General features: G+C 42.5%; 1 protein-coding gene across 6 annotated transcripts in view; it reads left to right on the top strand.

Moving 5' to 3' along the window:
• Positions 1-12,278, top strand: part of ADGRF1 (adhesion G protein-coupled receptor F1) — a 46,467-nt gene that overhangs the window by 20,460 nt on the left and 13,729 nt on the right. For all 6 annotated transcript variants that reach the window (XM_078446978.1, XM_078446979.2, XM_078446974.1 and 3 more), the window contains 6 exons: positions 1,513-1,662; positions 2,909-3,082; positions 4,764-4,864; positions 5,719-5,777; positions 9,899-10,059; positions 10,775-10,938. In XM_078446978.1, the coding sequence (XP_078303104.1) occupies positions 1,513-1,662; positions 2,909-3,082; positions 4,764-4,864; positions 5,719-5,777; positions 9,899-10,059; positions 10,775-10,938 (809 nt within the window). The remainder of the gene's footprint in view (positions 1-1,512; positions 1,663-2,908; positions 3,083-4,763; positions 4,865-5,718; positions 5,778-9,898; positions 10,060-10,774; positions 10,939-12,278) is intronic.

The following is a 12,278-nucleotide window of genomic DNA, read 5'->3' as shown; positions in this document are numbered from 1 at the left end:
TGGCTATGATTCTTCAGAAAGTGAAATAAAAATTCAATTTGGAATGCCATGAATACATTTTCCCTCGGAGTAAAAATACAGCTAGTATTTATTGAGCTGTTACTAGATGCCAGGCACTATTTTAAGTGCATTAGACGAATTAAATCCTCACATTGACCCTCTCATTTAGGAACAGTGGTGATCTTTATTTTACAGATAGTGAAATTAAAAACAGAGCTAGGGGGCAAATGGAATGATTAAAACCCAGTCAACCTGGCTCCAGAACCAGTGCCATTAACCTCTGACACTGACCATTCCCCCACCTCTTACCTGCTTGGGCAGTGGGAACAGGAGTCCCCTTAGCTCTCTCTACTTGGTGTGGCTCCCAAACCTGGGGCAGAGGCTCCAGCCTACAAAGGGAGGGGAGAGAAAGAGGCAGGGCTGAGGCTTTATGGAGTGAGATGGTGGAAGTTATGGCAGATAGGAAGCTCTTATAAATGTTCTGGAACATGTTAGCCTCAGCCAGCTTCCTGCCTTCTGAAAAGTCTAGGGGTTGATCTGCTGATTTTTTTCTCTACAAATTTCCTTTTTGCTTGGACATCCCCACCGGGTCCCTAAGAAATGGGACAGTCTCATAGAAGCTCCCAGCTCATCTGTCCCTGCAAAAAGCATGGATGTCTTGAGAAATCTAAGACTTCTAAGAGATTTCACTGCCAGTGGAAATCAAAGGAGACCCAGGATAAAAGGATGTTCACCTTTTCCCCCTTTTTCTCTAAGGTCCTTCACATTCTCAATCTGGGATCCATAGATGAACTTTGGAGGATCTTGAAACCTCATGAAATCAAGCACTAACTTTCACGTGAACGTGCCTAAATGAGTTCTGGGTGAGAGAATACTCACAGGACTCATATTCTCTCTGAGCCCAGAACGCTTAATGGCCTCTCCTTAGGGAAACAAAAGGTGCTCCGCAGTGATAAGGCATTGATCAGACTTGAGTAGGGTCTGGTTTCGTTTGGCTTTTGCACATCACATAAGGTACTCAAACTTGGCTAATTGCTGGAACCTCTTCCCAGGAGAAAAAAGGGCTCTTTGCTAAGTGTGAGACTGGGGGTTTTATGCCAGAGATACTTCAAGGAGCCCAGAGCTGGGAGAGTAAGAAGGAAGAGTGACTCGGATTTTCTCCCATCTTCTCCCTTGGGTCTTGATCCCTGAAACGTGACCTTGGACGTGTCCTGAGGAACTGTGTAAAGTCAGCAGGGGGAGGCCAGGGTGGGTCAGGGAGAGTGGGAGCAGCTGCCTGAGCAGAGGTGGGGGGATAGACATATATCACTCACATGTGGGACTGTCTGCAAGTGTTTGCTCTGGACGCTCATTTGCACTTAATGTCTAGACGAGCAGATGTCAGTAACAAGCTTTGTGGCCTAGCCTGTGACCCCCCAGACTACATGTGATGGTTGCTTCATGGTGGTTTCCTTGACAATATTTGTCTCTCAGGCTGAAAGAGGAGACTCCTGACTCTCTTCCTCTCTTTAGGCTCAGTCCAGGAATATGAGCTGCTGCTTCAGGTGGCCTACAGAGATTCCAAGGAGAAGAGACGCTTGAAGAATTTTCTGAAGCTTTTGAACCCTCCATTGTTATGGTTACATGAACCAATAAAGATTATCAGAGCAAAGGCCACCACATGTAAATCTCCCCCCTGGGAACTGGGAGTAGAAATGGGAAAGGTGGGTGTATCAGTCAGGATAGGTTAGGTTATGCTATGGAGACAACCACCCCCACCATATCTATGGCTTGAAAGAATACATGCGTTCTTTCTTCTTCACGCTATATCTCTACTGCAGTTTGGCAGCATGGTTGTGTTTGTGTCACTTGGGAATCCAGACTAATCAATCAGAAACTACCTCAAATGTACCCAGTTTGAGCCAAAAAGAAATGGAAACATAGAGGGTTTCACATTGGCAGTTGAATTCTCCACCTCAGAAGTGACACACATTAGTTCTGCTCACAATTTAGTGGCCAAAACTGGTTTCATGGTTCCATTCAGCCTCGGGGAAGGGGAGGGGGTAGGGGCAAGATATGTAATCTTACTATGTGCCTGGAAAAGAGCAAGAACTAATTGACAAACAGCACTAATGACCACAATGCTGGGGTTCAGAGATGTTAAACGATTTGTCTAAAGCAGTAGTTGTCAAAGTATGGTGCCCAGATTAGCAGCAGCAGCATTATCAGGGGACTTAATAGAAATGCAAATCCTTGGCCCCATCCCAGACTTACTGAATCGGAAACTTTGGGATGAGACCCTCCAGGTGGTTCTGACACATGGCAAAATTAAAGAATCATTCACTGCATATCATCATGCATGTTTTCACAAAGATGTCTGGTGACTTTGTTCCAGTTTTTTGTCTATTATAAAGGAATGCCTTTTGATGGGGCATTTTAGGTCAGTTAGTAGGAACTGAGACTACAGAATTGGCTGATGGAATTTTTCCTCATGACTCTCAAAAATGTCTCTCGGTGTTTGCCATCTTGCTTAAGGGGCCTACCTAAAAACGGTGTCAGGTAGATAAGAGGAGCCTGCAATGAAGTAGTGGAGAAATACCTTCTAGAACTCTTAAATAACTATCAGGTTTATATACCCTCTTTTGCTTCTCTTTGCCATGCCAAGGGCTATCTACTGGGCATTCATCCTTCCTTTGGATGCTAGACCCAGCCACTTGATTTTATGTTTGCCAGGCGTTTGATATCAGCCTCAGAATCTATTGAGTTGGACGTTTCCTTACCTTAAACACATTGCCATCCTAGTTTTATCCTTCTGGCTTTTGGTGGGAAACACTGGGTTCAGACTCTAAGTCAGAAACAAGGATGAGAACTCAACGCTAGTCAATTGATAAATCAGACCCCGTGAGACCAAGCTCTGTTTTCTGTGCAGACTGTGGGCGCCAGAATGGGGTCCTGCAGTGTTCCTGTGAGGACGGCTATTCCTGGTTCCCTCCCTCATGCCTTGATCCCCAGAAATGCTACCTTCACACGACCGGAGCCCTCCAGAGCTGTGACTGTCATCTCAACAACCTCAGCCAGAGCCTCAGTTTCTGCGAGAGAGCAAGTAAGCGCATCAGGGTGCTGGGAGGAGAGCTCCAGGCCTGCACCCCGGCACCCAACAAGCCATGGAGAGGGAACCCTAGCTCTTCACCCATGTATTCCACTAGCAGAGCTAGCAGAGCTAGTATTTGCAGGGTCATCAACAGGTGGTAACAGTATACCCCACTAGGCTTAACTGCACACAGTGAGAACATCCTAATTGCAGAAAATTCAGACATGCAAGTTGATATTTCAGCATCAGTTCAACCCTGAGGTTCATCTAGCTGAGCTCTGCAATTCTCTGATTTTATTGAGATTTAGGGAGATGCACTGAAATCCCAAGTAGGGGAGCTGCTTGAGTAAATGATTTTCTTTCCTGCCTTCTTTCGTTTCTTTTGACAACATCAGCTTTCAGAAAAGGGAAGTCTAGAGGTGTGAGAGCAGGGAGGAGCACATAGTGGTTATATTGAAATACATGTTGAAAACTGCCAACAGGTAGGTGTACTGAATGCATTACCAAACAAAACAAGAAATTAGAAGTCCATTTTAGGAAACCAGTGGAAGCTGAGTGAGCTGTCGCCTTAGGTTTATGTTCAGTGGGTGATGAGGTGAGCCAAATGACATGGGCTTCAGGGCTTGAGGTCTTTAAAAAGTTTCCTCAGAGATTACTCCAGTTATCTTGAAGCTTTGGATTTGGGCAGAGCTGAGCAAAGGGTGAAGGAAAAACTGAAATAGCCCAGATCTTCTGGACATTTCTCGCTCCCCTTCCCAGGACAATGCCAATTCACGAAGGCAATGCATATTTATGAAACACCATCTTTATACCCGGATCAGAGGCAAATTCTGGGAGGACACAATGAAGCACTTCTCTCTATGTATGAATTAGAAGGCTAGTTGGGGAGGTTAGGCTACAATACAAGAAAGAAGATAATATATTTTCCTCAACGAATTTGAATGAAACTCTACCTTTTGAAGGGTGGTCTGTGTCTATTCCATCTTGAAGAGAGACAACCATGGATGAGACAGGGATTACACTCACAAAGGTCTTCCCAAAGTGGAGCAGGGACATATAAACGTGAGAAATGCTCACAAATAGATATGTCTGTACAAGAGGTTGTAAAGGGGGTACGAACAAAGGACTGTAGGAATTTAGAAGAAGGAAAGAATCTTTGCAACTGGGGATCAAGGGACGGCTTGCACAGGAAGTACATTTCACTAGGTCCTTAATGAAGGATAAATGGTATTTATCCATATAAAAATGGGCAACAACTTGTCCCTGAACAAAAATGTACCAGCAATGGGTAAACAAGCATATGCTAGAGATAGCAAGTAGTGTTTTATTGTTTTGTTTTGTTTTTTAATTTTTAATGGGGACAGTATTTAAGTTCAATGCCTAGATGGGCATATATTTCAGGGTTAAGTGACTGCTTTTTTTTTTTTTTTAAACCACACATGGTGGCCACACGTTTACCTACTTATAAAGTTGTCTTGATCACCAGCACTTTCCTGTTACGTTACAAATTCACGGTTGAAAATCTAGTTTTATGTACACTTCCTATATTATTTTAGGTGAACATTCATTACAAAAAGAAATTGAAATACTGCTGTTAAATAGATGGGCTCCAAATGTACTTCTGTAATTTTATGCTGTCATAAATTCAAGCGAATAATTTTTATATCCATCAACCTCTTTTTATTTCCCGTAGAGGTTTGGGGCACTTTCAAAATCAATGAACGATTTACCAAAGACCTTTTGAATTCATCTTCTCCTTCATATTCCAAGTATACAACTGGAATTGAAATTCAAGTAAGCACTTTCTGCTTATTACATAAGAAATTGTTGGCTAAACATAAGTTCAAGTGTTTTCAATTCCGCGTGTTTATTTAATGCATATTCTTAATCATTCACATTCAATGAGTTATTACAGAACAGTTAATCACATAGCTCACAACTGACGTACATTGAACATTCTCTTTCTGGGAGAGTTTTAGTAATTGACTTCGTTCCATTTCTCTTGTGTTCACTTTTGCTCATTTATGTGAGTCATATCCTACCGAGTCTTCTTGATTGTTTTCTGGTTTTTTTATTTGTCAAAAGAAAATTTTCATGATCTAGGCTCAATTGTCAGCATCTGGGATTTGTTCCGGAAAGAAGCTTCTCTTGTTAGAGGCTAAATAGAATTATTGAGAAAAATTCTGGACTATATAATGAAGTCATCCAAAAATTCGGTTAGTGCCCGTCTGCCTCGGATGATGGTTCAGATGTGATTTTCACTGAAGACATACACAGATACTTTCCAATAGATTCAGTTTCAATGCATATGGAAATTCATGTGGTATTTTTATGAGAGAGAAAACATACATTTCGGGGGTAAATTTGTGTTATCTGGCACCCAATCCCCCCTTATAACAAATTGGTTCTTCCATCTTTATTAGCAAACTAAAAAATAAATGGCGTGACTCGTGTGTGTGTGTGTGTGTGTGTGTGTACATTCTCAAGTGCCATTTGAACTATATTTGTATAATAGCAACTACCTCTTGTAGTATCTCTTTGCTCAGTGGTTCTGTTGGTTTATTTATTATCTCCATCAGTTTTTTGCTTAAATATCTTCCTCGAATGGGGGCAAAGATCAACATGTCGCCCTTTTTTCTGTTTGTAAGCTTAAAGAAGCATTCAAAAGAATTCAAGATTTTGAGTCGGTTCATGTCACCCAATTTCGGTAAGTAACACAATGGCCTTAGAAGGGCATCCTCAGAATTGTGCACCCATCCTGCAGAATTCCTAGTGCTAGGTTCCCAAATGACCTTGACAGAAAATAGGGCAGAACTGGTCTTTCTAGTATTCTTACTAAAACTAGACAAAAGTCTGTAATGCTTTTAAATGTCAGAAGAGGAAACTTAAATATTGAATGGCGTTCTCCAAGCTGTAGATTAGAGACTGCAACTGCAAACCCACAGTGGGAGAACTTGGGATGAAGCAGGAGATCGTGGTGTGCACGTATGGAACAGGATGAGGGGTGGAGATGAGGGTTATGGGTTGCAGAGGGATGGTTTTTCTCTGTCCTAAGCACAGGGAGATATGGTACAAAGCTGTATAACTGGGAGCCGTGGGGGCAGCCTACGGCGAACCATTATATTTTTCTGCAGGTATCATGTGTGCACCATAACTCATAACCCAGTAGGCATTGTCTACAGCAAATAAAGAGATATTTAGTAAATTATCTTTTTGTTTATGCTTTCATTCCAAAAGTTATATGGTTAGTTAGCCATGTGTACATTGATTACTAACTATTTATAATCTGCTGGATAGAGGAAGTGGCTTAGAGGTCAGAGAACTTGACTTCATATATATATATATATATATTTTTTTTTTTTTTTCACAGTTAACTTAAAGAATAGCTATAGGAAATTTTCAACAGCATTTGTCATCAATATGCTGTCCTGGATATTATCCTTCCAGATATCCCATGTTCTTATATAAGGGCCCATGTGGATAATTTTCTTTAAAATTCAACACTAGGAAGGACACTGCTTCTTTTTTCTTTCTTTCTTTTTTTAATGTTTATTTATTTCTGAAGCAGAGAGAGACAGAGTGTGAGTGGGAGAGGGGCAGAGAAAGAGGGAGACACAGAATCTGAAGCAGGCTCCAGGCTCTGAGCTGTCGGCACAGAGCCTGATGTGGGGCTCAAACTCACAAACCGCGAGATCACGACCTGAGCTGAAGTTGGACACTTAACTAAATGAGCCTCCCATGTGCCCCACTTCTTTTTTCTTATACTAACGTCTATACAATGAATCATATTTTCCTTCTGACTTTGCAGTCACTGAATGCATAGACAAACTTGAAACTTAATCAGTAATTTTTGTATTCAATATTCATATTTTTCTTTACCTTGGGCCTGGCTTTCCATTTATATTTCTTCAAAAAAATTTTTTTTTCAATGTTTATTTTTGAGAGACAGAGAGACAGAGTGTGAGTCAGGGAGGGGTAGAGAGAGAGAGAGGGAGACACAGAATACGTAGGCAGGCTCCAACCTCTGAGCTGTCACCACAGAGCCCGATGTGAGACTTGAACTCATGAACTGTGAGATCATGACCTGAGCTGAAACTGGACGCTTAACTGACTGAACCACCCAGGTGCCCCTCCATTTATATTTCCAATGTATATTCCATTCTAAATGTCTTATAAGCTATCTCCAATAATTTGTAGAAAAAAATCAAAGCTAAAGTAGGCATAAGTCTATAAAATACTATTATTTAAGTTTCACTCTTTATGTATATGATTTAAAGTAAGTCTTAATTTCTTAGTGTCTCAATTTACTTCTCTGTTAAACAGTACTGTTAACACATGTGGAATCTGATTTAGCTTCATTAAATCAAATGAAATAATAGGCAGGAAAATATTTTGTAAACAATGTTTTCTTGATAGAAGAACCATATTGATGCAAAGACATTGTGATTCTCACTACCTAAAAGAATATTTGGATTTATTCATACATTGTGAGTGGTAGTTCGGTGTAGTGATTAAGAATTTGATATTTGGAGTATCAGTTAATAACTAATAATTGCTTGACCCAACTTCTCTTTAGGATTCCAGCTCCCTCATCTACATAATGGGGCTAATACAATGTGTACCTCATGGAATTATTGCAGGATTAACTTAATATATGTGATCTCACTTGTTTTCATGACTTCGAACACCATGTGTATGCTGGTGGCTTCTAAATTTATTACTTGAGCTTGGCTCTTCTCATAAAGTCCAAACCCAAATATCCAATTGCCTGTTAGCATCTCCACTTGATGTTCTAGCAGGCACATCACATATAATGTGTCCAAAACAGGGGTCCTCCAACTTTTCTTCTCAGAACCTTTAACCTACTTCTCCTGCTATCATGACCATCTCAGTTACAGCGGTGCTAGTCTTCCAGTTGCAGAGACCCAAACTTGGAGTCATCCTTTGTAATCATTTTTTACTGAGATATAATTATGTACAGTGATACGCTCAAACCTCATTTGTGCGGTTGAATAAGCTTTGACAAATGCTTGCATCAGCCACCTTTTAATAAGACAGAACATTTTCATCACCCCGAAAGTTCCCTTGTGCCTCTTTCTAGCCAATTCGATGCCCCACCTGCCACTAGAAATAACCACTGCTCATTTTTCTATCATCATAGGCTAGTTTTGTCTATTCTAGAACTTCATACAAATGGAATCACCCAATGTGTAATTGTTTTGTGTGTCTGACTTCTTTCCCTCAGCATAATGTCTTCGAGGGTCATTCTTGTTTTTCTGAGTGTCAGGGGCTGCCTCCTTTTTATTGCCAAGTGCTATTCCATTGTATGAATGCACCGCAATTTGTTTTTTCTATCCCTTGGAGTCATTCTTGACCGGTTCTTTTCTCCATTCCCAGCATCCTTAGCAATTCCAGTGGCTCAGTCTTCAAGTACAACCTGGCCATTTCTCTCCACATACACCGCACCCAAGTTCAAGCCACCATCACCTCTTTCCTAATGGGTCCTCCTGTTTCCCCGCTTCCCTCTCTTCAGTCCATTCTATGCAGCAGCCAGAGTGATGCTCTTCAGCAATAAACCTGAGCATACCACTGACTTTTACTAAAGAATAAAACCTTTTAATAAAAAATAAAATTCAAACTCTAAGGCCCTATTCGATCTGGCTCTTGGCTGCTTATCTAATATCATCTTCTACCATTTCTCTCCTGCTCACTGAAAACTTAGTTATGCTAGAATTAGTTAATTAGGTAATTAATTAATTTTTGTCTTCTAACTTATACTGATTTTATTGAACCCAATGTATTCTCCCTGGATATTTGAAACCTACATTGAAGAATTTGCACATTGAGAAGCAACTTCGGTTCTTGACCTGGCAGCTAGACTTTATTTTTTTTTTTGATTGTTTTTAATGTTTATTTATTTTTGAGAGAGAAAAAGAGAGAGAGAGAGAGAGAGCAAGCGGGGGAAGAGCAGAGAGAGAGGTAGACACAGAATCTGAAACAGGCTCCAGGCTCTGAGCTGTCAGCACAAAGCCTGACGCAGGGCTCGACCCTAGGACCAGTGAGATCATGACCTGAGCCGAAGTCAGATGCTTAACTGACCGAGCCACCCAGGCACCCCTGGAAGCTAGTCTTTCAATGTATCCCACTCATAGACATTTTCCTGCATGCGGGCCTTCACACCTGCTGACACGCTACATCGATGTTCTTTGCAATACTAGCTTTTCTTCTCATCATTTGGGCCTCAGCTTCAGAGACTCTCTGCACAGAAAAGCCTTTTCTACCCAGCCTTATTTAAAGTGAGCCTCATCTCTACCTGCTATTCTTATTTTTTAAAGCAATTTTATTTTATTTTATTTTATTTTATTTTATTCTGGAAAGAGAGAGAACACACGAGCAGGGGAGAGGGGCAGAGGGAGAGAGAGCATCTCAAGCAGGCTCCATACTCAGCACGAAGCCAGCTTCAGGGCTTGATCCCATGACCCGGGGATCATGACCTGAGCTGAAATCAAGAGTCAGACCCTCAGTCAGCTGAGCACCCAGGTGCCCCTCCACCTGCTATTCTTATCATTGCACCTGTCTCTCATAACACTTAACTAAATGTATATATTATATATATATATATGTATATTTTTATGTTATATAAATTATGTATAATTGTTTATGTATGCTGGTCACTTGTTCCCTATTTGCCTTGTCTTCTCCACTAGAATGTAAGCTTCATGAAGGCAGGGACCAAATCTGTTTGATGTGTTCCTGTGGACCCAATGCCGTGCATACACACAGCAGGCCCCGCGTGACTGAATGAATCTCATTTTTCTTTCCACATAGTCATTATAGGGATGGAAGCATCATTGCTGGGTTTGAAGTTGTGGGTTCCAGCAGCACATCTGAGCTGCTGTCAGCCATCGAACAGGTGGCTGAGAAGGTGCAGGCAGGCCTTTGCAAGCTGTTCCCACTAGAAGACGGCTCTTTCAGAGTATTTGGAAAAGGTACTACCCAATTCCCTTCCCTGGCTCAGGTTACGGGAGTCCCTTAATTAGTCGCTTACTTGTGTCTTCGGGGAGTAGACTGGAAATGTTTCTGATACAGGATTGTTCTAAGACTGACTTTCCATAGACACAGTCAGCCTTTCCCCCGTCACCATGATGAAACTCAGCTTCAGTGGACTATTTCGGTGCGATCTGGTCTCCAGTTCCCAGGGCAGACACTGTGGAAGATGGGCTTTTCAGCAGGCTGTGGTGGAAACGACTGAAACTCGTGACTGGTCACAATGTGAGAAGCTTTCAAAGGAACACACGTGCCACCCTACCACGGCAACTGCTCCTCTTTCAACCGTATCATTACTACTTTGTTCCCTCGCTCCTGGAAGAGTTTCTGATTTTCTGACACTTCCTTGCAGAGTGAAACTCTTTCCTGAGAGTGATTGCACCCTGTCTTATTTCCACCTGCGGCTTACTAGCTGATAGCCCATCAAAAGCAAGAGTGCTGGCACAGATCAGACACCAGCCAGCCTTGGGGAAGGCGCCAGAAAGGACAAAAGGGTACTGACAAGGCTGAAGCTGGGCATCAAGGACAGATTTCTACTCCTAAATTTTGCCTGGGTTTTGTCTCTGAAAATATGACTTCTAAAGCACTGCCGTATGGTTTATACGGCACGCCGGGATATTTAGGCACTTTTCCTCTCTGTTTCCATTTTTTTCCCAGCCCAGTGTAACAGCATTGTCTTTGGATTTGGGTCCGGGAATGACGAGTACACTCTTCCCTGTAGCAGTGGCTACGCTGGAAACATTACAGCCAGGTGCCAGCCCTCTGGGTGGCAGGTCCTCAGGGAGACATGTGTACACTCTCAGCTGGACGAACTGAAGAAGGTGAAGCGTGTCTGTCTCGTGTTTTGAATTTCACGGTGGGCATCCCCCAGTGAGCGTGGGCTAGGCAGTAGATAATATATCAATTTGTCTCGGTGGTTAGTGCACAGAGGTCGAGGGTGTTATCAGAGCCTGGCAACCCCAGGGAGTGTGGGCATGGGTAGCAGAGTCCAGGTGGAAGCCGAGAGAGTCAGAACAAGTCAGAGTTGATGTTTCTAGTGGGGAGGGTGCTACAGACGAATGAGTCAATGCTGAAGAGTTCTAAGATAGCAAAACAGCAACTAAGCTGGCCTTAGAAGCCCAGAAAGCCGGGGGATCAAAGATCTAAGTGAAGGTGTGAGTCAGAAGCTGTAAACTCAGAACAAGTGAGAGGATCACACATCAGAAACCTGGGCAGGGAGTGGGTCAGCCAGGGGTGAACCATATACGATGACAGAGCTGCAATGGATCTCAAGGGCCATCTGGCTTATCAACCCGTTTTTGTTGATCAGGAATTGAAAGACTAACAGGCTAATGGTCCCTCTGGTAGCAATAGCACTGAACTAAAAACATGATCACTTGATATCCAGTCCTGGACTATGACCTCCACATGATGTTTCCTTAGAAAGCTTCAGGTCCTTAAGGCAAGGTGGATAGAAAGATGGAAGCAAATGGCGAGGGATTAGAACTCAAGAAAAAGAAAGAAGGGACTCTGAGATCAGTTCACAGACACTATTTTGCAAATCGATGTCCATATTGAGCAGAACTTATCTCCCAGCCAGAGACCCTGCTATTGTAGATGAAACTCAGAATGATCTTTCTCAGAAGACTATAGAAAGTTTACTGCTTCCTTTCTGAGTTTTCTCATCTGTAAACTGGGGAGGGAGATTGGACCAGATGGCTTCTGGAGTCTATCCTTGTTCTTGCCTTCTCTACATCGGTTCCAGACAGGGACCATAGCTGGGACTAGTCCCCTCCAAGTGTGAGGGCAGGCAGATCCCAGGTGCTCTGAGTAGAGAACAGCACTGTCAGTTGAGGAGAGCAAAAAGGAAAACAGATGGGATCTGATTCCTGGGTTGACTTTGAACGGAAAGGAATATCCCTTCTTGGCTGCCTTTCAAGCTAGCTCAGTGTAGCGAAGGCAGAGGGGAGCCTGAAGGAAGAAGCAAAACTCCTAATCCAATGACAAAGTGTAGTCCTATCTCCACATATGTCCTTTTGTCTTCTCATCCCACAAGGATTTCTTGGCATCGTATGGTGGATATAACACAGGACTTAGTGCCAGTAGAGCCTACCTTTCCACTTCCCGCTGTGTAGTTTGGAAAGTCACCAAATCTCACTGAATATCAGTTTCTGTATAATCA

Source organism: Panthera onca, chromosome B2, assembly GCF_046562875.1.
Source record: "Panthera onca isolate mPanOnc1 chromosome B2, mPanOnc1 haplotype 2, whole genome shotgun sequence".
Taxonomy (NCBI): Eukaryota; Metazoa; Chordata; class Mammalia; order Carnivora; family Felidae; genus Panthera; species Panthera onca.
This window is presented reverse-complemented; position numbering and strand designations above follow the sequence as displayed.